General features: G+C 36.9%; 2 protein-coding genes across 20 annotated transcripts in view; both read right to left on the reverse strand.

The window, feature by feature from the left end:
- LOC108612289 (LON peptidase N-terminal domain and RING finger protein 2) overlaps nt 1-18624 on the reverse strand; it is a 32534-nt gene extending 13910 nt beyond the window's left edge. The window contains exons 1-2 of the mRNA XM_089469221.1: nt 15748-18624; nt 8168-9866 (exon numbers count right to left, since the gene is read on the reverse strand). Of these exons, the coding sequence (XP_089325347.1) occupies nt 8168-9326 (1159 nt within the window). The 5' untranslated portion in view covers nt 9327-9866; nt 15748-18624. The remainder of the gene's footprint in view (nt 1-8167; nt 9867-15747) is intronic.
- Nucleotides 18625-18771: 147 nt separating this feature from the next.
- Nucleotides 18772-27769, reverse strand: part of Pdp1 (PAR bZIP family member Pdp1) — a 63069-nt gene continuing 54071 nt past the window's right edge. For 9 of the 19 annotated variants that reach the window (XM_089469224.1, XM_089469223.1, XM_089469222.1 and 6 more), the window contains 4 exons: nt 26014-26168; nt 24841-25066; nt 24092-24348; nt 18772-24028 (listed from right to left, as the gene is read on the reverse strand). In XM_089469224.1, coding sequence (XP_089325350.1) covers nt 23942-24028; nt 24092-24348; nt 24841-25066; nt 26014-26168 — 725 coding nt within the window. In that variant the 3' untranslated portion in view covers nt 18772-23941. The remainder of the gene's footprint in view (nt 24029-24091; nt 24349-24840; nt 25067-26013; nt 26169-27769) is intronic. The other 10 variants (XM_089469226.1, XM_089469228.1, XM_089469236.1 and 7 more) reach the window with 4 other exon arrangements.

Genomic DNA, 27769 nt, shown 5'->3' on the forward strand with positions numbered 1-27769 from the left:
GAGCCAAGCACAGTGAACGGTCAAAGAGAGCGACCAACAGCCACAGAGCAACTGTATGTATGTGTGTGTGTGTGTGTAAGAGACGGAGAGGTAGCGCGCTCATAGTCTGTGTGAGCGAGCGACTTACTTTTGATTTTTTTTCTGCTGCCGTTTGCCGTTGCTGCAATTGAATAATCCAATGTTGTTGTTGCTGTTGCTGTCGTGTTTTGTTTACAAATGTTGAAAGTGAATTTTCAATTGCAATTCACAATTCACAGTAGAATATTACTTAATAAACTTAATAACAAGTGAGTCACAGCGTGAGCGTTGCCAGACTGTCGCAATGCTTGTGGCTTGCCACTCCTTCAGCTCAATTTTGTTTTTGTTTTTGGCGAATGAGGACAACATTAGCTGCTGTCGTTGTTGCAGCTGCAGCAACTTCAGCCAATTGCCTCGCTCATTATGCAATAAACAAATATTTGACTGCAGTTCCATAATGTGGCTGCCATTTAGTTTCAATTAAGACATTCCGCATGCCACATGCCAAATGCCTCATTATGCAGTCATGGTAAATACTATTTGTTTTAAGAACTGGATATAACCGATATGTATATATCTCTCGTTTCCTCTCACTCTCCCTCGCTTCCCTCTCTCCCTCCCTCTCCCTCACTTTTTGTGCCTCTGCTGTTGGCCTTTAATATGCTGCCGATGGCAAATTCTGTTGATTTTTATGGCTTATTTCGGTGTCGATGAGTTATGGCCAGTTTATCATGGCGTTCTTTTATTACTATTATTGTTTGTATTATTATTATATTATTATCATTATGCATTGCCCGCTGGTTACGACTTCCCGCTGGCATTATCTGATGTGCATAACAGGCGGCGCGTTACGAAACGAAATGACTTTTCCGTATCAAGAATCTTGTATAATGCCAAGGCAATTCGATATGCCCCGTAAGGCGGAAAGCACAGGGTCTATCAATTTATACTAGCAGTTACATAAAGCAGAATGATAAATATGTGATCGAAATTTATGGTATTTATTGGAAATAATACTAAATTTGTCATAGAATAGTTTTTTTTTCTTCTTTACTTTCATTTACTAACTCAAGTCGCAGCCACGCCCAATTCTATAACAAACAAAACGCATAAATATTTCAGCTAAACAATTTCTGGGCCACAAGTCTCATTTGAATAGAGGAAAATAAAAACGAATTTGTTCTATGCATTGAACGCTGCGAAAGAAAGTGCAGAAAAATGTGCGCTGGCATTTCAGCAATGTGCACCAGACGCGAACAATGCAGCAAGCAGGAGGAGGGGGAGAGGGAGGTGGAGGAGGAGGGGCAGCAGGAGCGGGGCAGAGGGTGAGAGAGTGGGGCTAACATCGAAACTGAAAGCCAAAAGGCGCCGCATGCCACAGCGCAAGTATCTGCGAAATAGACGCCGGGAATGCCGGCAATGCAAGATGCGAAGCCCGCGCACGAACCGCACATCAAATAAATCAATTCAAAGAACAAAATTAACACAGCTTTATACTAGATGCGTTAAGAGATATGAATATAGAGATATATATCCATATATATGTATATATGTAGAAAGAGATATATGGCTAAGGCTTTGAAGAGTGCAGGCAACTGGCTTTGCTTCAAGGCCAAGTCAATTTGTGGGTCGTTAAACTTTCGCCAAGTCTCTTGACTCTCACCCCATCTCTCTCTCTCTCTCTCTCTCTCACTCTGTCCTGCTCTCTTTCTCTGTCTGCCTTTCACTTAGCAGGCCTTTGTTCGCTTTCACAAAGACTTTTTTATACATAGAACTCAACTGCGCATTAGGTAAGCAAAAATCCGTAAAAGCACCTGCCACGCCTCCGTCTAATAGCCCGCCTTCGTCTGTGTTACTAATTAAAAGCAAAAGCCAAAAACAAAAACAAATGTTAATTAGTGCACTCCGTCAATTGGTTTTTTGGAAGGTTTAGAGACCTCTCTAGTAGTATTATATCCGATCCGAATCAGCTGTTTACTCAGCTGACGACAGCCAGAGAGTCACATGGATGAGCACACATACAAATGCACATACTAATATACTATGGCTGATAGCGCCACGATTATCGGGCATGACATGTATTTGGGTTATGGCTGTATCACCACAACGATAACCAAAAGAAAAACACACACCCGAGTTCAGAGTACGCCCTTGAGATGTTCATGCAATTGGGTGCGCAATTAGGCAGACACAATTGAAAGTGCAATGATATTGTTTGCTTGTCGTTTCATTGTTTTTGTCACTGGCTTATCAAGCGTGAGTGAGTGAGAAGCGCAAAGAGAGGCGGTCAAGTTCAGGGCTGCGCTGCTTATCAGCTGAGAATTCGTACAGAGTTTTGCAGGTGAATTATTTTTGAATACAAGTGATAAACAAATTGTGATTGAGTCATCATTATGAAAAGCGCATAGAGAGGTGCTCAGGTTGAAGGTTAAGAGTTTATCACCATTGATTCATGTGAACAACAATACATTAGTGAGTAAGCATGTTGCTGCGAGAGTCTTGATCTCTATAAATAGGCTATAAATATCATTCTAAGAATGCAGAAGCTTAGGTCAACAATCTTACTATCAGCACATACATACATATATATTAGCTGTAGTAAATTGGTATAAAATTTTATTCTATTCAGACACTTGAAACTATGAGAAGTGCAAAGAGAGGTGAACAGTCTGAAACTTTAGCTGCAACTAGGAGAGGAGGCCTTTCTTCTCTACAAGTACTCTTATGAGAATCGCAAAGAAAGGAACATACGCTTAGTTTATCCTTCACCCTATGTTAGTTCCTTGTATAACTCCCATTCTCACTCATAAATATCGCATATGAGTAAGAGAGACACTTCCGGTAGTTTTTCCATATTTATACAATATTTCCTAGAACCACTCACAATTATGTCAAATATTCAATGTATATCGAATCAACTCAGTAATTAGCAAACATTTGCCTAATGAATGCGTCATCATTCGGTTTTTCCTCAGAATTCGTGTGACCTCATTAGCCCAAATGAGTGCCACGGCGAGTACGAATATCATTTGAGTTTAGCCGCTAATTAAATGCGGCCCACATTAAAGCCATAACAAAAAGAAGCACACACATACACACATACAAATTCAACTATGGTCAGGTGGCACAGCAGAGGGGCTGGTTTGCCTACGGGCTGCCACACAATGATTGCACGGCACGTGCTAAATTCTTTCGGACATTTTCACATTTCACATTTAATGCACATTTCGGTCAGTCCACAGCACACGCCATCAAATTATACGATCTGCGATATATATCTTTATATATCACATATATAGTAGGTACTAGGTAGTATATATGTGGTGTGTGTGCATAAATTACCAGGGAGCTGCGTGCAGAAACCACTAAAAGGCCAAACATGCCACCGCGTTGCATGATATGTGGGCATTTCCACAGCCAGCTGCAGCAGCACACCACAGTGGACAGCGAGCTGCCACACGAGTCGTGTGGCAGGAGTCGAGTCGCACTGGAGTCACAGTCGAGTCCTTGCGACTGTTAAACAACTCTTTCCACTCAGCACAAGTCGGGCTGTCAAATGCTAGAGCAATGCCCTGTAGTTGCTTTCAAGTTGGGTATGGCAGACTAGGTTAGGTAAAAGCTTTTAATTGATATAGCTACGTTGATATTGATATTACAGTTTTTTTTTTTTTTTTTTTTTTTTTTTTTTTTGCTGAGAAGTTTTAGCAAGCTTAGTTTAATGAGCTGAGCGTACTTTAAAAATTTATTAATTAACTTTAACAGCGAATGGAATACTCCATTTATATTTTATATAACTTTTTTATGTTCCCCAAAAATAGATTCTTGTTGGAATACCCCAAATATAAAATTAATTTGGAAGTAATAAAAATCACACTAACTTTATGGCCTTCCTCTTTTTATTCAATTCACTCCAGAAATACCCTTTAGTATACCTATAATTCCTTCCAAATTTCTCATTTTCCAGCGCATCTGTTAGTCGTTCACTACTCTAGCTTTAAAGCACTTTTGTATTTTTTTTTTTTTGTTGTGTGCTCAGTCGTGGTTGTAATTGCAAATTCGCCATGCCACATGTGGCACACGAGCATGTTGCATGAGGTCGACGACAATATTAGCCAGCTCAGCTAGGTGTGGGTGTGTGTGTGTGTGTAGGTGTAGGGTGTTGGTAATCTTCTTCATGTCTGGCACGTGTTGTGGCTCATTTAGTGCCTGAATGTTAAGTGGCTCATTCAAAAGGCAGAAAGCAAACACTTCTTACTGTTGCCGCAGTGGCAAGTGGAGCTGCTTGCATTTGTTGCCCTTGGCCAAGTGGCCACAGCGATCTGGCAACGCTGCCTGGTTTGTTTTTGTGTGATTTGTAGTTTGATTTGCGGCTAATTGACTTTGACTTTTGGCTTCGACTAAACGCAATGACGCAGCATTTTGCTTGTGTTTTCTTCTCTGTTTCTGCTGTTTATCAACAACAAAGATTATTAGCTTGTATTAAATTTCTTTTATATTTTGTTGTTCATTCTTTGACTAATTTTTATCAGCGCAAAAGTCAATAACTGATAGTGAGGGGAACTCAAGAAATGTGGAAAAAAAATACATACATATATATACAATGCTTAAAAATAGCAATATATATATATATATGTGTGTATGTGTGCGTGTATTTTACGTGTGTTTAGCAACGTTTTGCTATTAATTATATTTCATGCTGCCTGCATTTTCAGTTCAGTTAAACAGAAAATTTTTATGGCTCGCGCGGCGATGCGTCAGCATTTGAGTTGTCCAAATCAACGCATTTGAATCACTGCCGTTGACTTGGCCAGCAACAACAACTACAGCAACAACAACAGCTCCAGCTAGAACAACACTCACTCTGATAACAACAATTATGAAAGCAACACGAGTTTCTCAGTTGAGCTATCGTTGTTTTTTTGGTTTCAGTTTTTTGTTATTTGTGTGGGCGACAAACCGTAAAAGTCACGCAATAACCCTCAGCACAGCCCACGCCCCAGCTAGGTGCTCACCTGCGCGCAGCACCTGCAGCTGGCATTTTTCGATCCTGTATCTTGATTATGGAAACACCCACTTAATATTTAGACATTGTTATTAGGCAATAGGCCTTAGGCACTTGGCATGAGGCATGAGGCCAAAACAAAAAAAGGCAATCACTTAAATAAATACAATATTATTACATGATCTATTGGAGTATGGGCATAGGCGTTATAATTGGAATATATGTGTTAATATATAGTGGAGATGGCTACTGTTCTTATTGCCTCTATAAGGGGTGAGTCTGAAGTTGGCTAACATTTGATAGATCGTATATCAATATATCAGTTGAGTTCTTAAGGCAGAAGTTAGCTTTAAGTCGATTGAAGACTTATACTAGTCAATATATATCCCAATATACATCACATACATATATATCACAGTTATAAACATCACTTATATACAGTCAACATAAACTTTAAGTGTTATTTGTTTATCTTTATGCTATTCATATTTGAAGTGTCTTCATCAACAAATCCAAAGTTCTTGACTGCTTTTCACCTTTTCGCTCTTATTCTCTTTCAGCAAACAACTCGACCTCAAATTGGATAAATACTCAAATATTGAATATTGAATTTGTCAAAAAAAAAAAAAGTCTTCTATATGCAGATCAAGGCAAATATTTACCCAAGCTCAAAATATTTAAAAAAAAATCAACAATGCGAATTTAAAAGAAGACATTTTCCCTAAGAAATGGGGGCAATATATAGATATACATAGATTCATCTATCTATTTCCTAGCTGGATATTTCCAGGTAGAGCACTATAATTCTAATGTGATTTAGTTGTATTTTATACCACAATTATTATACTAATATTAAACTTTAATTTAATAATTTTCCTTCTCATTATTTGCCATTATTATCTTTGTCTTTGACATATTATATTTTATTTATATTTATTGCTTTTCATCTATTGCGTTCCAAAATATTGCTTGTTTATCATGAATTATGAATTACTCATTATCTAATCAATTTTCTTTTGTCGTGATCTAAAAATATTATGTGTGCCAAATCTATTTGACTTTAGCTATTATTAACTTGTACTTTTGTTTATCTCTTCTGCTTTTTATCTGTTCTCCCATCTACTCACAATCTATTTTCATTTACATCTCAGATTTACCTCCCCTCTGGCTCTTCTTCTTCCATTTTAATTGATCTGCTTAATTTTTGGTTCAATTGTGTGAAAATTGCCCATCAGCTGTTGCCTGCCACATCGCTGCGATTTCCTTTCATATTCTACCGACACACACACGCCCCACCGCCTCCGCTGCCACTACACCGCTAAACGTTTCATCTGGCATCTGCCATCCAGTCAAGTGGCTCGCCGCTTGGTTTCTTTCTCTGCTCAAACTTGTTTGATGGATTTCTAAGTGCGTGGATCGACGTGATTTTTCAGAAAAAATAACAAGAAAATTGAAAATAGAATCAATTTAAAAGCACACAAAAAATGGAAAAGAAATGAGCAGAAAATTAGGTAGAAAAAAAAACCCAAAAACAAAAACATAAAAAAATCTTTGGCCAACTATTTGTGGAGCTGATGTGGAGGTGGCCAAAAGTGTCGCCAATGATTAATTAGCTATTGGTTGTTGTTGCTTCAGTTGTTGTCGTTGTTGTTGCTGTTGTCTACGTGCGACTGGGAAAATCCTCGCAAACGCGTTGACTCAACGCGTCAATTATTCAAGCACAGTGCCAGGCAGCAGTATCTGTCCGCAATATAATCTCCAAAATGGAGTGTTGTCAAAGCAATTCAAAAGTCTAAGATTTTATTAAAGATGTTGTTGATGTTGTTATTGTTGCTGTTGATGTTGCTGTTGCCCCTGTTGGCCCTTAAGTGCAGAATTTAATTTGGTATGTCGTATGCTTGGCAAATGTCCCAAATGATATGTCACCTCATTTTCGCTTGGAATTTTCCTAGTAAATATTTAATAGACGAGTCCTTGGCATACAGAAGAAGGGCAGAGCAAACGAAAGAAACAGAGAGAGAGAGAGAGCGAGAGAGGAGTAACCGTAAAGTCAACAACACAATTAGAGCAACCACAGTCAACAGCAACAACAATAAGAGTTGACAAATGATGCCAGCAGCTCGAGCGCTTCTGTTGACACGCATCACGCATACGAACTGTGGGCCAGGCTTGGCTTGGCCTAGGCCAGGCCAGGGCCTCGCTGCACTGCACTAAATGAGTTGGTGGCTATTTATGTGTATGTGTGTGTGTGTGGACGTGAGGCTTTTCCTTTGAAAAACCTGTTGCGTAGTTTTGCTGCTGACGTCAGCAACAGCATTTAGCTGCAGCTCTCTCTCTCTCTCTCTCACTCTCTCTCTCTTACTCTCTCCCTCCCACTCTCTGTGCGTGTGTTTACATCCTTTTATTGATTTTTCAAGTAAATCATCAAAAGATATTAATTTGACGCTACACTGAGCGAAAAGTTGTGACAGTTGAGCAACTTTTGTTTTTTAACTCTTTAGGCCCTGCATATGACCGATCAATAATGTATTAATAGTTTATTACCTTTTGATATTTATATGCTACACTTAGCAAAAGTTTCGGAGAAGAAAACTTACTAATTATACATGAATCAGTGTTTACTGTAGGTGTGGTTTTATATAGCATTGTCGAAAGACATTTATAGAACTGGAAAAAACCAGATGCGACAGATAAATATTTGAGCAAAGGTATAAATACGGTGACATAAAATAGCATATCAGCTATATATATTGCATATGCTATATATATTGAACTGAAGATAAGCTACATATGTGCTATACAACAGCTTGTCTCTAACGTTATCTAATATATAATATATACTATATATTTTTTAGACCACTTCACAGCTGTTATTTCACAGTGTTATATAAAAGGACGTTATCTTGTTCTTAGATTTTTAAATTTGACTAAAAGTCTCTCAGTGTACAGCAAAGCTAATGCTAAAAAATTGACATTGACCTGACCTGATTTCGATTTTGTATGCTTAACCTGGGCCTGGACCAACAAATATGTATACTATGTATTTCAGATATTTCAATGATTATTTAGAGACAGTTCTTAATCAAATATGATATCGGAATTGAGTGGAATTCTTAAGATATAGGGAAACACTTGAATTGAACTCACCTTTCTCTAGGCTGGCATTGCAGAACTTGAGGGCATCGTCGAGTCGGTTGAGATGCATGCAGCTGGTCGCCTTCTCGATGATCTTCTTGGCCTGCAGCTCGGGACCCCACCACTTCTCCACCAGGTGCCTGATGAGGACATCCGGCATGAACTTCATGGCCGTGGTCACGCCCAGCGCATAGCCGCCGCCCATGCCGGCGACCAGCGCCGAGGCCGAGCTGCTCGAGGCCATTGTTGTGGTGGCTGTGGCTGTGGTGGACGCCACCGTGGTGGTGGTCACTGTGGTGGGTGCCGCCATCGACAGACGCAATCCGAGGCCATGCTGAAAGCTACCTCCACTTGGAGCAGGAGGCAAACCCGTCATGAAACGCAGCGAAGAGCTGGCCGAGTGAGTTGAGCTGATGCTGCTGATGGCGCCGCCACTCGCAGTGGCGCTGGTGCTGGTGGTGCTGGTGAGTGCCACGCCCTGCGGCATGCGCTCGGCGCTGCGCGGAAACTTGATGTGGCAAATGTTGCACTGGGTGATCGTCTCGCAGCACTGGCCACAAAACGTGTGGCCGCAGTTCGTGGTCACCGGACTGCGCAGCAGATCCGAGCAGAGCGGACAGAGCAGTGGATCGTAATCCTCACCCAAGACCGGACTGGGCACACGCAATTCCCGCGTGTCCAGCAGATCCTGTTCCGCCTCCAGGTCCAGGCCCAAACCCAGCGCCGTCCACTGCAGCAGCTCCTGATACTGAGCCTTCAGTCGCGACTCACGTGTGGCCGAGCTGCCCAGCTGCCTGATGTGCGCCGTCAAGGCGCTGGCCAACGAGGACAGCTTGTCCAACGGCACATGGCCGTCCTGCTGTCCACTGGCTATCAGTTCGTAGACATTAAAAGCCTGTGGCAGATTGCCCGATTGCGCAAAGGACTCGCCAATCAAATAGGATAGCTCCAGTGAGCTCGACTTGCCATTGCTGTTGTTGTTATTGTTGTTGCTGTTGTTGTGGAGCAGCACCTGCATAGAGCTGGATAAAGGCTGATGTTGCAGATGTTGCTGCTGCTGCAGCTGTTGTTGTTGCTGCTGCTGCTGCTGTTGATTCTCCTTGCGCATTGCCTTCAGCGCGCGTTTGTTGGACAACGAGGGCTTCATGCAGTAGCCCTGGGAGAGCGGCATCCTGACAGCTGTTGCTGCTGCTATTGTTGTTGTTGTTGTTGCTGCTGCTGCACTGCTGCTCGTAGGTGAGCGTTGTCACGTATTCAACGACGTCGACGTCAACGCGACGTCGCAGTATCTGGCGTTGCTTTTCAACAGTTTTGACTTATTTTTGTTATATTTCTTTTTCTCTTTTGTTTTTGCACAGTTTTATTTTAAAATTAAATATGCGTTTATATTTTCTTTCTTTTTCATGCACTTCACATTGGCTGCTGGTCGATGGCAACGACTTTTGAGCTCTACATATCAGCTCCAAAAATATCACTCAATTAATTTAAATTTTTGTTGTATATATTTATATATGCCATGTACATATATATTAATTTATAATTTTAGTTATATTTATTTTTATTTTTTGTTTGAGAGCGAAGACGCGTGCGTTGCCCTTCGCAGTTTGGCAGTCACTGGAGTTGCTGATTTGTTGCTGCGGCTGCCACTGCTGCTGCTGCTGTTGGTGTTGGTGTTGGGTCAGCGGAAGCGACGACGCGTTCGATTGAGCATCTGAAAACAGAAGACGAGACGAGAAATCAAATCGACGCTGAGTGTGTGAGTGTAGGAATTTTACGTAACATATATAAAATGCCGTTTTGCCTGATTCTGCCTACATCGCCAGCTTTTGATTCTGTTTTATAATTCAAACACACACACACACATGCACAAACATACGCGAAGAGCGCGCAGCCAAAGAGCGCCATCCACACACACTCACACTTGTTCACTCACGCTCTCGCTCTCTGGCATCTAAACTCTTTCTCTTCGATTCAATTTTCGTTTTATTGCCTGCCCATTTCATGACAGCGGCAACAACTACAACAAAAACAACAGCAGCAGAATAAAGAATTGCCGTATCTATTACTCAACCAGTGCACAGTTCATACTAACTGCCATTACTTGCATCTCTCTATTACTTGCGCACTCTCTTGCACTCTCTATCACTCTCTCTTGGCGCAGTGACGTGACATTTGTCGCGTATGCTGTTAATTGACTGGCCTAAAATTCTGAGCTTTGCAGCCCACTTTTTAAGACTTTGGCGCGTTACATAAACGGTCAACGAACTTGCCGCAAAGAGCAGCAGCTGCCTCTGGAACTAGAAACTCATACTTTGTGCATTTGAATGTGTGTGCGTATGATTAATGCTTCTACGATTATTTTCTCTGATATGGTACTTAATTTCAATTGCCTGCGGGCCAATGGGCCAGCCAGTCAGCCAGCGCACATGTTGTTACATAATATTATGAAAATTAACACTGAATCACAAAGCAAACTGACGCGGACGCTGGCGCAAGTAACGAAATCAAAATCAGAAACGTCGACAGACCCACACGCACGCACACCAGCATACGCACGTACACAAAAACAAAGTGGAACGTTCTCGCAGTATGGGGAACAACAACGGCAACAGTGTTAAACGCGCTCTTAGCAGACACACAGCTGCTGCTGTTCTCACGTTCTCTCCCACGCTCTCTTACGCTCTTCAGAACTGTTCTCAGGGCCTAAGAGCGGCTATTTGTGTCTGTGGTGGATGTGTGCGTGTGTTTGTGTTGTGTTTTTCTGCTGCTTCTGTTATGTGCGCACGTTTTTTTCTTGAGAACGTTCAGTATTTGTATCTTGAAGATAAACAATGCCGGCACAACACACCAATACAAACACACACATATATGCGCTATCTGTGAACTGCGCGTCGTGGCCATTGGCAACGCTCGAATGTTTTTGGTTTTGTTATGTAAACAATATAATATTTTTTTACTTTTTTGTGTTATAATTTGTTTACATCTTACACACACACATTTATGTATAATCAGGCGTAGATAAACAGCCAGAGGTACATTTTCAGCACAAAGCGAAATCAAAGTGTGCCAAAAAGAAAATTGCGTGCAAATAAAAATGTTGATTTCTAGTCTCAAACTTTTTTTTTCATCATTTCATTTTTGTATTTTTTCGTGAATCGTATGATTATGTACGCCCAGTTGTTGGCCCAGTTGCTTTAGCCAACAAATATTATTTGTATTCTTTTTTTTTTTTTTTTTTTTTTTTTTTTTTTTTGTTGGTTCTGGTTCTTTTGCATAAATGTTGTTGTTAAGTAATGCTGAAAAACATTGTCTATGCTATATTGGTAGTTAGCCAAGAATCAAGATATAACAAACAACAACAACCATAAAGAAACATTGTATATATTTGTGGCCTGCCACGAAGGTTCTTATACATATTTTTATTTATATCAATTTGATTCCGCTGCGCCAACAATAGAAACAATGAATTTGAATGATTTTCAGATGAGAACAATGCTTCACAAATGTATCAAAATAATAAAGAAGGATTTTCGAAATGAAAATTTGTGAAATATGCTGAGCTGTGCCAGAAGACTTTTCAACTAGATACTGAAATACTTAATGAATGAATAATTGATTGCATAATGAGACTGTCTTCTATTTGCCTTATATTAGTTACAGAAACAAACTACAATCATGTTTCCATATCATTCATGAGAGTTTTACGAATATTAAAATTTGTTATAGTTTCCTATTATTATTCATATTACTCGTCAGACAGAAAGCGTTAACCGGCACTGTTTGTTTGCCCATTGTCTGCATGCAATTCCCATTGGGTTAAAGTTCAGTCTGTTTCACACTCATCTAGCAAGCAGCAACAGCTGTTCGATATGATTTATAGTGCAGACGGTGCTCCAATGAATTCCCATTGCGAAATATCTATTTTTGCTATTATTATCAAAATATATACATATACATATATATTTTCTATATATGCAGCTTTATCTCCACTTACAAACGACCTTCAAATACTTCAGACTGTGCGTCTGGCCATTTAGCAAACACTCAAGGGAAACGCTTCACATATATTTTAGTATATATACTTATGTCGATATACCTATATGTATGCATGTATTAAAACAACTGGCACTTCGTAACATCTATTAGGCCGATACTCAACATGTGTCGCGTTTGCTGTTAGTAAAAGTTAGCGAACAGCTCGCGCCTTTGACTCTTAAGATTAAAGCCTTTTGCGTAAGTTAACAACAAATTATGTATACGACGCGTAATAGGCGCACGTGTATCTAGATGCAATCGCTAGCCTCACCCTCTCTATCTGTCTCTCTGTCACTCTCGCTCTCAGATTGCTTCGCTTTTAGTGTTGCATAACTAAGAGTACTGATAAACATTTCTAAATTAACTGATTGTTGTTGTTGTCGTATGGGCATATGAGCTGATATATGCAAGCATACAGTTATTATATATAGCGAGACTATATATACACATATATATATATATATTATATCATCTGCGTTCTGTCTTATGCAATGTCAATCATGTTTTTGCGATTGCATTTATCGTCGTCGCCTGTTGTCGCCGAGTTGTCAGAGCAATTGGCGACAAAGACTGGAACGGGGACTGGAACGCTAGACTGGAACTGAGAGCCGCGACACAGTAAAAGAGAGAGAGAGAGAGAGAGAGGCAGCTGCATAGACGGCGACGGCAAGCGAGACAAAAACCAATTACAATGACGACGTCAACAGCTTTTGTTAAGTATACCCTGGATTTGAGCGCAGCTTCTAAAAGGGTATTATAATTGAGTTGAACTAAATGACTTTTGATTATATTATATGTAGAAATTGCCTTAGTTATAGGCAACTATAATATAAAGAATTCCTAATTCTAAGTCCCATTATATTATCAATATTCATTAAGGCAATCGCTCCTATTAAAGCAAAACTATTCAGAATAATTCAGAAATGGCCTAACCTATATGCCCTATATGAACAATTATGTAATATAGCTAAATGAAATGAAAATGAATGAATTTGATCCCTGATCAATTTTGCTTTAGAGAAAGATAACAAATAGACAGCTAGACTGACTGAAATTGATTAGACTTTCTCACTATTGCATACAAATATGGCCTTATCAGCGATCAGTATATGAAATATATTGCCAAGACTCAGTTGTAGATGTATATTTTGCATCTGCTACAATTTAATATTTCCAGGGTATTTACTAGTCCTGTTCTACGCATATGAACTATGCCATTTGCTGGCACTTATTATTACTTAAGTCAATTGTTGCGGGTGGCGACAAGAAATTTGCCCTGAAATGCAATGTCAAATGCAAATGCGGCGAAAGGTTTACCCAAACCCCGCCCACACACACTCAGCTAACTCCACAAGTGTGTATGTGCGTGTGCGTGTGTGTGTGAAAGGCATAAAACTTTTGGGCCTAATGAAATTACATAATTGCTGTGATTGCCATTCAATAAACACGAACTGCGAGCTGCGAGCTGCGCACAATTCAAAGTGTTATGAAATCGCCTTCGAACTTATTATACAATTTTCATAAGCATTTTTCCTAGCTGCGTTGCTGTTGTTGTTGCTATTGCTGCTGCTGCTGCTGCTTGTTGCTGTGTGTGATTTCTGCTTTGATATTTGTTTTATTGGCTTTTCATTTGGTTTTTTACGGCGCGTTTTATGGCCACAATAAACGCCATCGCACAGCAGACGAAAAGAGACAGAAGAGGGCGAAAATAATTATTGACTTGGGGGGAAAAACATTCTATTTTCCATTTCTTTTTTTTTTTTTTTTTTTTTTTTTTGTTTCTCCACATTTGTCACACGATTACATAATGAAATTTACTTCAAATTCTGACTAATTGTCGTAAGCCATTTGCATTTATATAAGGGCCAATTGGCCAATTGTGACTCATTCGCCTTTTGCCTTTCTGCTGTTTTTCCCCACTTTCTGGCTCTTTGCATTTGGCCTTTTTGCATAATATCGAAGGAAATATTTTGCTTGCAATGTTCAGTTAAAGGTTTTACGGCTTAACAGTTTACAGTTTGTGAGAGCCCAGCCGTCGTTGTTTCAGCTGTTGTTGTTGTTGTTGTTGTTCGGTCGCATAATGCGTCGCGTGTCGTAACGTCAGCGTCAGCGCCAGCGACAACAAAGACGTCAGCGTCAAACGACGCGTTGGGGCGACAAACGCTGCTCGCGTCACGTAAACTGCAGCCGGCAAACGTTGCCCCCAGATGAGTTGCGAGAGAGAAGGGGCGAACGAGGGCTTGGGGGTGGAAGCAAAAGCTAATGGGTCCGTTAATTTGACAAGCGTTTCGCTGCTGCAAATAATGCTGTTGTTGTTGTTGCTAATGCTGCTGCTGCAGAAATTTGTTGCATTTCCATCAACTTGAAGCGTGAAAAACAACGAAGCAAGCACCAAAGTGGTTAAATAATATAATTAAAAATCTTAATAACCATTTAGAGTGCGCCATAAAATAGTTTACGGAAATTGTACCTAATTGCCCTAATTTTTAATTATAATAATTATTTTAATTTGCAAATGAGCGCAAGCTTCTAAAATTTAAACTAGCTATTATAAATGAATACAATCAAAAATAATTTATATAAATATATGAAATTAATACATGTATACGAAAAAATTATTAATAAACAAATATAATATAATATATTAAACTAAATGCATTTTTAATAAGTTAATAAATTTTAAATTTTAAAAATTCTAAATGTTTTGTATTTTTATTAAAGCAATAATTTGCTCCAAATGTTATATATTCAATATTTCTTTCCCTTTCTATTAGTTTCACATAATAAACATGTATTATAGCACGTTTTTCATTTTAATCTATTGTAAATTGGCATTTAATTATTTTGTAACAAAATTACATCATTTGATTTAAATAAATAGCGATATTCACATATATATTTATATTTTTATCAAGTAGTATTATTCAGACTTTGCTTTTTATCACAAATTAAATATAAATTATTATCAAGTGCGGCCAATTTGATTTGCCAGAACGTCAACAACAACACGTAGAACAACAACAGCGACAGCACTTGGCGCAAACAAAAACAGAAAACCGCTTAGTAATGCCTTTAAAAATATGGCAACACGTAAGCGGCGCAAAATGGAACTCGCCCGCCACCCCCAGACTCTCTTACGCTCTCTTCCTCACTCTAACAGCGCGCTGCAGCGCATTTTGTTTTCACACTCAATTCGGAGAAACAGCAACGACAACGACAACAACAACGAAAGTGAAAAACCGTTTTTCTTCTGCTGCTCACAGCTGCTGCTGGCGTTGCCTCTATTTCTGCTGCTTCTGCTACTGTTATTCAAAGAGCAAATGCAACTAAGTTGAGCGCGCGTTCATTCACATTGCATATACACACACACAGAGTGACACACGCACACAGAGCAGACGGCGTGTGGCCTGATGTCGTAACATAGACAGAAAAGACAAAGAGAGACCACTGAGTGCGCGTGTAAGCACTGCGGCTGCTGTGCATGCGTGCTCTCTCTCTCTCTCTCTCTCTCTCTCTACCTCTCTTAGCGCCATTCTCTCTTTGATATTTTAATTTACCTGTCGCACTGACAACTGCTGATTCTGCTGTTGCGGCGGCTGCTGCTACTGCGGTTGCTTCTTCTTCTTCGTCTCGTTTTTACTTGTACTGCACGACCGCGCCTCCTGTCTGAGCAGACACACACACGCACAGACACTCTCACGCACGTACGCACACACAATAAATTCTTTTGTGTCAAAATTTATTGCCACACGCGAGACAACAACAAAACAGTGCAAAAAATACTTAGCTCAATTTCTTAATTTCTTTTTATAATTTTTCTATATTTTTCCTTTTTTACTAATGATTTTGTTGTGTCTTTACTCGAGGCGTGCGCGTAACTTCTGCCTTTGCTTTTTTTCTTTGCCTTTTTGTTTTGTAAGAACCCAACAACTCGGCTTTACGTAACCCACAGACGGGTTTTACACATAACGCGCGGAGCAAACAAATACGTTTTGTTTTTTCCTCTTCCTTTTCTTGTTGCTTGGGATTAACTGATTTTAAAATTTATGCTTAGCGAATTGAGCATAGACACACATATATATGCAAACACACGTACACGCACACACAGTTGCATATAATAACGACAAAAGCACTGCTGGTTACGTTGACAAAATAACGACGCGTTGACGTTGTTTTGTAATGCGCTTACGTTACGGTTACGGTTACGATTACGCGACGAGCGGAGAGGGCGCCAGCTGTGTGTGTGTGTAGGGCAACGTGTTCGAATGCTGCTCGTAAGCGCGCGAGCGCTAACTAATTTTTGCTGTACTTGCCACGGCCGCTGTTCGACAGCAAATGAAGGCATTGAGTGCTAACCGCGAACAAACGGAGCAACCGAGCGAGCCCCGGCGCACAACATAACAGCAGCAGCGCCAGCAGCAGAGGCAGCGGGGTCTCTTTCGTGCTCGCTCTCTGGCACACACACATAAACATATACGTTGTCATGCGATTATGTCACAGCTCTCTTAGACATTCGACAGCGCTGTTACGTCATCAATTCGGAGCTCTCTTCAAGTGAGCATAGCCCAAATGTTATTTTTGTTGTTGTAATTTGCTGGTACTGCTTGAAATTTGCCGGCAAAACGTCAATTGTCAAACGAGAGGACGCTAAACTAAGGCGGTCGCTGAAAGACAGTGAAAGAGAGCGAAGTGTTGTGTAGAGGGACGTTGGATTGCCGGTTGGTGTTATGTTAACGCCCACACAAGCTCATCATTTATATCGCATGTTACTGTGCTTCCGGCGCCACTCAACGAAAGAGAGGCAAGAAAATGCAAACAAGAAAAATGTATAAAATTGCTGCTATTTGTTTCATAAGTTTTGTCATTTAACGTACATTACGTATGCGACGCTTTGACCTCATTTGCCGATCATAAAGAGAGACACCAAACGAACAGCAGAGGCAGGCAGCAACAACGAAAGTTACAGCAATAACAACAACAGCTATGTTAAACTGCAGCATTTGCAGCGCAGTCAAGCAGAGACTCTACATTCACTCACATTCATTTCAAGCTCAAGTTCAACGTTGTCCAACGTTGACGTAGACGCTGGCGCGCACGCTAACTGCGGCGTCAACTTGCTGCATATTTCCAGTTTAACGTTTGATGTTGTTATTAACATTTTAAGTGCCTGTTTTATGTTGTTATTGCAATTACTTTTTTTTTTTTCGTAATTTGGTAATATGTATGAATGTGTGTGAATGTGTATACATAACCACATATGGACTCCATGTGTTAACATTGCTCGCATTTGTTTGCAACATTTGCCACGCATGTTTCATCATAGGAAGTAATCGAACAACAGGTTGTTGTTGTTAGCTTAATCAACGGAAATTGTTTGGGAATTTGTGAAATAAAAAAAATTGAGGAAATTCGTAAGCGTTTTGAATAAGTTAATGGCGATTGGTAGGCGTGTCGCTGTTCATATTTGGTAATTTGTAGTTTTGTTGGCTCTCGTTTGAATTAATTTCAGTGACGAGCAGCTTGGCAACATTGCTGCACGCGTCAAGGTCTCGGCAACAGAAGCTGGCGCTTTTGCAGCTGCCCGTTATGCAACACCGAACTGACCCCAGCAACAATGCACAAAACAACACGAAAGAAAAACAAAACCGAAAACCATAAATTAACTTTAGCGAAACGCTGTCAAGGTTAACCTTGAAAATTTGACGGAATTCTGTTAAGTTAACATAGTCTGCTTTTAGGACGCTGTAAACAGCGAGTACAAAGGCGAAGGCCCGCGCTCGCTGCTTGCTTAACTGCAATAGCTGCCAAGTAGACAGCAGAAAGAGAGGGCACTTAGCAGAGCAATGCTGTTCAATGACAGCAGTTAATAAGATCTTAATTTATACTTAACAGTGCTGGAAGAAATGCAGCCATTTTAACAGCGCAGAGCTCTGTTTGGTTGATAAAAGGCACAAGCTAAAAAGTAGGCAACCGAAAATGATCAGGAGAAGGAAGAATAAAATTATACATTCATTATAAAAACCAATTAAAATATATATTAAAAATAAAAAATTAATACTTTATATTAATACACTTAATTTATGTCTTACTTTTATAAATAAGAACACTCTTGATTTTTTTGCATTTATCGTTTCAAAATTTGTATCTAAACCTTTATTGTTTTTTCTTTTTTTGCATATTTTTTTTGCAGTTTTTAAATTAAAAACATATATGCCACGCCTTCAAAATTAATAGCTATAAACTAATTCAACATTATTGAAATATTGTCAAACTATGAAAAACTATTCGAAAAATCAGTGAAAAATATTTGAAAAATAAGAAAACATATATATTACATTTGGAGACGAGTATAAAAAGTTAACATAATTAATTACTTTTTCCCTTTTAGTTTTTTTTTTTTTTTTTCAATTACAAATTAAACTAATATATCTGCAGCATTTTTTGTTTTGGTTTTTTTTTTTTTTCGAGCACTTGTGTTTAGTTTGTTAGCTTTTTTTTTGTATTTCCTCTCTCTCTTTTACTCTGCTTTCTTCTTTTTTGTATGTATATCTAGGTACATGTTAGTGTCCTTGCATAGGCTGTTTTTTTTTTTTTTTTTTTTTTAGTTTTTACTTTACTTTATTTATTTTTTTAGTTTCGCTGGCAACAACAACTAGGCGCAGTTTTTTTTTTTTTTTTAAATTTAGATTTTAGTTTTTATTTCTATTTTGTTTTTTTAATTTACTTTTGCATTGCTCTCTATATATGCTTTTTTTATTATTTTAATTTTTAGTTTTTGTTACTAATACAAACGCTTTACAAATTGTTAGTTCTAGATTACTTTTAGCTGTTTTTACTTTTATGCCTTTTATTTATGTTCTGCTTCTTCTGTTCTTTCAGCTCACTTTCGTATATAAAAATTATTTGCATTCGCCCAAAAATTCTCAAAATTAAAGGCTCTACAAAACGCAGCTTTATCTATGTGTCAGTGTGTGTGTGTGTATGTATGGGTATCCTTTAACTCTTGTTTAATTTAAGCCAGTTTTTAGTTTCTTTTATTTTTGCAACAACTAACAATTTTTTTTTAAAGTATTTTTTTCTACTTTTTTATTTATGGTATTTTATGCTTATTGATCTTTAAAATTCAACAACGTTTTCTTTTTTTTTATGTAAGAATATATATAAGTATTTATGTGTATATATTATATAATGTATATATAATATAATATATATATGTATATAGCGGTTTAATATGTTCGACTCTCTCGCTCGTAACCCTTAGATAGATGTAATATCTATTCAATATTATACAAACTTATATATATGAATAGGTATTACATCTATCTAGAGGATGTTATTTTTTTTTTAGCTGTTTCTCTTTTGCTTTGCACTGCAACAATTTGTGTCTTTAGTTACTATTTTTAACCCTGCCTACGATTACGATTATGCAATGGCTTCATTGCTCTATTATTTATGTACTATATGTATAGAGCATTTAGAGCATATATAATATATATATATGCTAAGTATTGTAAGTATATATATATATAATATAATATATATAAAAAATCATCTGCTACAATATTGAATTTATCTACAAAAAAGTTTCAACTAATTATAATTATATAATAACATGCTGCTCCATACATATATATGTATATATAAATTAAACATAATTTCGTTATTTGTTTAGTATTTTTCTTTTACTTTCAGTTTTATCGTCTTGTGTTTGTTGCTAAAGTCTACAATTTGTTACGGAACATTCTTATCAGAAATATTAATACATATTCATCATCATCATCATCATCATCTTCTTCTTCGGCTTCCTCTTCCTGCATCATTTTCGTTTTTCATTTAAAAACCTAATGTTTCAATCACTAACAAAATAAATCTTGGAGCCTACAACAAACTCGTTGCATAAAAACTTTGTGTATAATTTTATCATCATCTTTATCGTTTTTATCTTATATTTTTCTATTTTTTGCGAATCGCCTTAGTTCATTTACTTAGCCCCCGCTGCGACTGAGTCTACGACCTGGCAACTCAAACAGTGCGTCAAAAAATACACTAACAATTGTTTCAATTATACATAAGCAGAAGCTGAACCAAATTGTTAACAAGAAAAAGAAATTAAAGTAATTATTTAATGAAGTTATTAATCTATCATAATTTACCAGAAATATTTTGCATTCATTAAATTATATTTATTTGACTGCCCAAATGCTTGCTCTATATTAAATTAAACAAATGAAAAAAAGCTTTAATCTCCCCGAATTTTATCTGGCGCCCAAAAGTATGCTACAATTTTAATAAGCTGAATTTAGCTGCCTAAGCATTAGCCGGACTTAAGCTCAAAAATAACTAGAACTAGAAATAATAATAGACAAAATTTAATGAAAAAGCAAAATCTAATTGATATATAAACGATTCTTTCAATTCTATTTAAAGCACCCTAATATTGACCCTTCAATTTTAAGCAAAACTCAGATATATATAGAGTATTTAACTACTTTGTTTTTTCTCTGCAAATCTAACTCAAATATTAAATATAGTATTGCACTATTTTATTATTTATCCGGGCTGTTCACACTTTAATCATGGGCTAGCAGTCGCACTAACAGTCGCTGGGGGCTACGCACTTAATGTTTATAATTTTCATTATGTTTTTGTTCTATGTTTTTCACCTCTATGCGCATTTTGTATCTTAGACATAAATATTTTTATATAAATATAACACGACTTTTGTTTAAACTATATATATGTATATATAGCTGTATATATATAGATATATATATATATTTATGTATAGTACAAATATATGTAGCAATTGCTTAGTTTGTGGAGTTAATCGAAATACACTACTATAGTTTATCGTTATCGTTATCGTATATAATATCTGTGTAACTTTACAAAACAACCGAAGCTCAAAACTTTGACTCAACTTTTTCTTTATTTGCCACGATACAAATGTTCTACAATGTATTTTAGGTTTTTCTGTTTTCTCTCCTTCTCCCCTTCTTGTCTCTCTAGGTGGTTTCTTAGCAGTGCAAAAGGCTTTATTTGTTTAAGGTTAGGATAAATCGTCGTATTAGTGGGTGTTTTAGGATTCGATTGTTGGAAGTTTGTCTGGACTAAACGCTGGGTGCAACTCGCTCTAGAATTATCTCTATAAATTGTTAGCTAGGTAAACATATGAGATAAACGCGTTTATCTATCAAATGTTATGCGGCCTGTCGTTAGGGTTAGGTTCGGTATTTACTCTTGAGATCCTTGCATTATATATATCTTTATATATATAGATTATTTTATATTTAGATCAGTTTAGGTAAAAACAGAAAACATAAACAAAAATAAAAATTTTGAAATTATTTTTGTAAGCATTTTTATTATCATTTTCATCTCTCTCTCTCTCTGTTTTGCTTTCTCTTTTGCTTTGCTTTTTGTTTTTGCTTTTTCACGTTTAAAAAATAAATAAAACGTCTTAAATTTTAATTGCATAAAAAATAGAATTTTCAAATGAAATTTTCGTGTTTTTTTTTTTTTCCTTTTTTTTTTTGTATAAAATTTTATTTGATTTTTCTTAGATTTTCAGTTGTTGTTTTTCTTTTTGGGGTTTTTCTCGTTTTTCTTGTTTTTTGTTTATTTGTTAGGCTTAGTTTAGCTAGGTTTGCAGGTAAATGTAACTCAATGTTTAACAAATAAAAATAAAACTTAACTTAAAAACTGTAAACAGTAATAATCATAGTAATAATAATCATAATCATAATCATAATCATAGTAATAATAATGATATTATATTATAGATCATAATATATAATTGTATTAAGATTTAAGATCTTTGCAAAATCACACCAAACAAATTATTAATTAATTAAAAAACAAAAAATATATATAATGTTGCATATATGTGTACATATATGTTGAATTGTGAAAGGTTTGGGTAGAAAATAGGGCTAAGGGCTAGAGGTTGGTTTGAAAAGTTGTGAAGCATTTGCTCAGCAATTGTCTATATCCAACAAAAAAAAAAAGAAGATATATATGTTTGAATAGCATTGCAAAACTGTGAAAGCTTTAGAAGCTAGTGTAGTGCGAGGGCAGCTAGACAAGTTGTCAAGCCTATGAATTCATTAAATTATAGAAATAATAAAATATATATGCATATATTTAAAAGTCTCGAATGACGATAATGATGCGAATTTGAGATAGTTAGAGGGTGGTTTGAAAAGTTGTCAAGCATAGCTGACATTTAACTTTATACAAAATATATATTATTAAATACAGAATTCTCTAACTGATGAAGTCTAATAAATGACGAGGGTGGTCAGAAAAGTTGTATAGCATATCATATCAACAGACTGTATGCTAAGAAAGTATGAAATATAATATATATGCATATATAGAAACACTTGAATGTTGCATAATGAAAAGCGTTACATGGAGGGTGGTTTGAAAAGTTCTAAGGCTGTAAAAAAATATATATGTATTTATATATATTAAATTGCAAATCTTCATGAACTGTCAATTGTCAATGCGAAATGTTAGAAAGCGGTTCGAGGGTGGTTAGAAAACTTATAAAGCATATCTCGCAGCTCTGACTATATGCGCGCTGAGTTATTCAATTCTGCTGCTGCTTCTTCTGCTACTTCGTCTAGTTTCATTATCAACAAATAACAAAGGGAAACTATCAAATAATAGGTTTACCATAATCAAATTTATGATATATAGTTCATATATGTATATATAAGTGTATGTGTGTGTGTGTGTAAATATATATAAGAAAAATCATAGTTCGCTTAGTCTAACAGTTGCCGTTCGCATTTCCACGAGGCAACTGAGGAGGGAAGTTCTTTTGCTCATTTCTAAATGGTTCTGCTTCTTCATCTTCTTTATTTAATAACATTATATATATTTTAGATTTTTTTTTTTGGGTTTTAGATTTTTTGTTTTCTTGAGTCAATTTGTAGAATAGGCAACGAAATTATTTACATATGCACGATTTATGTGTGTTTGTTTTTTTCTTTTTAGGAAAGCAAAACAAAATTAATTAACTAACAAAACTTAACAAAGTATAAAAGAAAACTAGATATTGATGTGTTATCGATAGATATATGTATATATGTATCTATGTATATCGGCTTCTATTTGCTCGCTAAAAACTAATAACAAAAGATGTTTTTTTTTTTTGTATTAAAAATTAACAAATTTAGTTAATAAGGGCTTCCATATTTATCTCATTAACAGGTTATCGATAGTTTTTTATCAAGAGAATTTCCTTTTTTTTTTTTTTTTTCCTTCGCTACACTAAAAATTTAAGTTACATTTGTTGTTTCTCTTTTTGTTTCTTTTTTAGTTATTTTTGCATTTAGTTTTACGTTAAGTTTAAAATAAATATCCGCTGCTTACAAATGTGTGTGTGTATAGGTGTGTGTAGATGTGTGAGTTTACTTAATATAATATATATATTATTATTATATATATATATATATATATATATATATATATATATATATATATATATATATAGCTTGCTATACATGTTAATGCATGTATAAATTGTTTTTCTCTTGTTTAGTTTAGGTTTTTCTCATTTTGTCTCTTTACTAAAAGTTATTATAGCATAATTTTTATCGTTTTTATCATTTATCGATAGACAGGTTTAATATTATTAGTATTATTATTCATTATAATGTAATTGTTGATGTGGTATTTCGTATCGCTCAAAGTCACATTTTCTTTCATATATTATATATTTTATTTGTTATATAATTTTCATTACACATCCTGGAATTTCGATAGACGTGCACGCAAGTCCATGTTCTCCTGTTTTAGCTGCTCGACCTCCTGATGTAACGTGGCATTCTGCAATAGTGAGAATAATTGTTATCGATTGCCGTTGATTTATCGATTTGTCCGGCTACTCACTTCCTTTTCCAAATAGCGTGCACGCATCGCAATCTGGTTCTCCTTCTGGCGACGTGCATCTCTGGACCGTTTGGCAGCGATGTTGTTCTTTCGTCGTCGGGCCCAGTATTTGTCGTCCTTGAGCTCATCTGGAACAAATTGTTTGCGTGACTTTTTAATCATCGGCTGCGGTTTGAGCTCTTCGTCGGAGAATGCTCTGGTGCGCGGATCAAAGTCCCGCCCCGACGATGCGAATGAAAATGCTGGAATATCAAATACTAAATGTTAACAATGTTTTTCACAGACTGTTCGTGCTATATTCTTAATTAAATCAAATACAAAATGGACTCACTTTCAGATCGAAAACGAAACAGTAAATGAAAAACCAAAGAAGAGGAACGATTTATAACAACAAATCACGAAAACTCAAATTGACAACAATTTGCCTTGATATTCGCACAAATTGGAATGAAATCAGCCTTTAACATTTAGCATTTGATAAGACATGAGCAAAAACATTTTCTATTTCATATTTTCTTAAATGCATAACTTATATGTGGTATATATAGAGATATATGTGGTACATTTATATATATTTAGAAAAATTATATAGTTATATATTAAATAGATTCGATAGTTAAAGAGGCGCAATGTCCATTCCATTTGTGTTTTTTTTTTTTTTAAATATATTTTGAGTAACATAATTTTAAGTTAATTAAGATGATCATTCTCTCTCCTTCTGTTACGCCCATTGTGTATGCAATACTCACTTGATTCGGCCGGCGATGGCGGATTTAGCGTATCGGGACTAATGCAATCCGATGGCGATGGCGATCGCTCGCGCTTTGTGGTTATGTGCCCCAGACCCAGGGACAGGCCAGCTGCATGGCTCAGGGAATCGGATCGATGGCCGAGACCGCCGGCATGGCCCAAATGGGTGCCCGGCAGGCCGTCGGGTATATTGTTCTCCGACAAGAACTCGTCCAAGTCCGCATACTGCATACGAAAAATAATTGTTTACATTGATTGTCTCTCAACGGTCACACAGCAGTCGAAACAGTAACAATAAAATTTAACAACACTGCAAGATAATTGTTTGCTTGTGTGGTGTTTAATTACCAATTGCCAAGTCAATTACTTTTTGCACTAGTCAATTACTTTCATTATAATGACATTTTATATGCATTAGTGGCATGTATATTATGAAATTACTATAAATGTGCTCCTAACTATACATAATTACTGAGTAATTACATTATTTTAGAGCAAGTACTTATATCGAAAAAGCGTAATATTCGCAAATATTTTTAATATATTGAGCAGAGATGTTTAAATTTAATTAAATTTAATTAGTTTAGTAAATAAAACGATATCTCTTAAGAATGCATGGATCAAGCATAATTACTGAATAAATTAGCCGAAGATGTTTATTTCCTTTTAATATTTAGTATTAAAATGTAATGAAAATTCAATTATATTTATCATTTAGATCCGATTTGACAAAAGTTCATATTATAAGTAATTAAACGACATACTGAAGTAATTAAATAAACTAAAATGAATAATGATCATACATCTGTCACAATTTTCTAGTTATCAAAAGTAATTGCATTGGTAATTGAAATGTAATTAAGAATTGCATGTAATAACTACAGCAATTGTGTTGAATAGTGTATTTTGTATTAGTCAATAGTTGCTATGGAGGACATAAACTGTACAGTATTTAATAAATACCATAAATATATATATATACAAAATGATGAGAATGCAATTCTCGCACTACGTTAAGCACCAAGACTCGGGTTAATCTGTGTGTGTGTAGGTGTGTGTGTGTGTGTGTGTGCACTGTTTCGGTTGCAATTTTTTGTGTGTTTCGGGAAAGTTGGGTTTGGGGTGTAGTAAAACAGACGCAGCCACTACGCAGCGATGATAATGATACTAACTTGTGTTACCTTGAGGTCCGCATCGTAGGGCAAGGTTTTGTCCCACAGATTGGGCCCGAGAAATGCGGTTTGCGCCTCAACATTCCAGATGTCGCCCTCCTCTTTGTATTTGTCATCCGGACAGATGATTTCTTTGCTATTCGATGTGGATTTGCCTGCAATAAGAAAGTCCATTATAATATTGGGCTCATTATGGAGAATATAGTTAAGTTCTTCAATGCTAACCAAGGACAAATTGCACATTATTACAAACTATTATTAATCATAGACAGACAACTACAACTACAACGACAACGCCAAATGGCGAATGGCGAATGGCGAATGGCACTGATAACGCTTAGGTGCTTAGGTATTTTTGTTTTTCCACTAATTTCTAGAGTAGTTTTTATTATTTTTATTTTTGCAATTGTCAAGTGCATAGAGTGAATTGATAAGGGCCTGAGCACTACTTGGGCAGCTGTCAGGCTGTAAAGTGGGTCAACATGGCGTATACTAAATGCGTGATATTATATGATTTCAAATGAAATGTATAACAGATATGAATATGTATAAAGCTGGACAATTCTTTTGGCAAACAAATCAATACAAAATCAATTTCCGCATTCGCTTTGGCTAACGGCAAACAAAACGCAAAGAAATGGCCAAACAGCAAGGCGTTAGAGCGAGACAAACAATGCCAACAACAGAGGAAGCAGCTGAAGCAGCGCAAACTAAAGCCAACAACGTCGACTGCGCAGCCAGCGGCAGCAAAAAGCGAAAGTGAAATTTCAGCTTTCAACTGATTTTTATCGCCGCCTCGCTCAGCCAGCGACGCACTCAAACAAAAAGCTTCGCTCAATTGACGCTGCGCAGGCGCAACTGAGCGTGCTTTTGCCGCTACTGCGCAGCCAGCTGCGCTGCTACTGTCACTGTTAAACGGCGACGCGCTCTTTTGATTTCTTGCACATTTTACAGCCAAACGAGTTTCAAGCGAAGTCTGCGCCGATGCTGTCGGCAGAAACCAGTTGCCATCGTCGCCGTCGTCGTCGTCGTCGTCGTTATTTGGTTGTTGTTGTTCATTTTCGTTTTTTGGTTTCGCTTGCATTAGTTTCCGCTTTCTTATTCACTCTCACTTTCATTTGCGAGGTTTTTACTGTTGTTGTAACTGTTGCTTTTTAGGCGAATTACCAACTATTGCGAAATTTTATGCGACGACAACGAAGACGACGGCAGCGACGGCGACGGCGACCACATTTCTGGTCTGTGGCAGTGAAGTAATATTTTCTTTTATTTTTCTTTCCATTGCTTTTCTTTACGTTTGCCGCTGGCAGCGAAGCGTATGTAAGTGAAAAGTGCGCCAATGTTTGTTTGTTGCATGTGAATTGTGAAGTAATAGCAACAAATGCAAACACACACACGCACGCACACATTCACTGGCATGCACACTCAGGCAAAATTAGGACTTGCCAATCTGCATGCGGGCTGGCAACATGGCGTATTTGGCTTTTTAATTAGGCATTTGTATTTGATTTCATTTGTTGGCCTCTGTTGTTTACTTTGCGCTGTTAACTCTAGGATTTATTGTTGGGAAATTTGCTGGTTCGTTGTTAGTTTTGCTTAACTGATGCGGGCTTTTTATTATTAGACAAGAAAAAAGTAAATCAACAGATGATAAATGAAGTTGGCTGAAAGGTTTAACGGGTATTGGGATCTATGTGAGAAAACATATACATACATACATATTATGGAATTTATGGGCAAATGACATAAAACTGAG

Source organism: Drosophila arizonae, chromosome 4 (assembly GCF_054131065.1).
Source record: "Drosophila arizonae isolate 15081-1271.41 chromosome 4, UAZ_ARI_1.0, whole genome shotgun sequence".
Classification (NCBI taxonomy): Eukaryota; Metazoa; Arthropoda; class Insecta; order Diptera; family Drosophilidae; genus Drosophila; species Drosophila arizonae.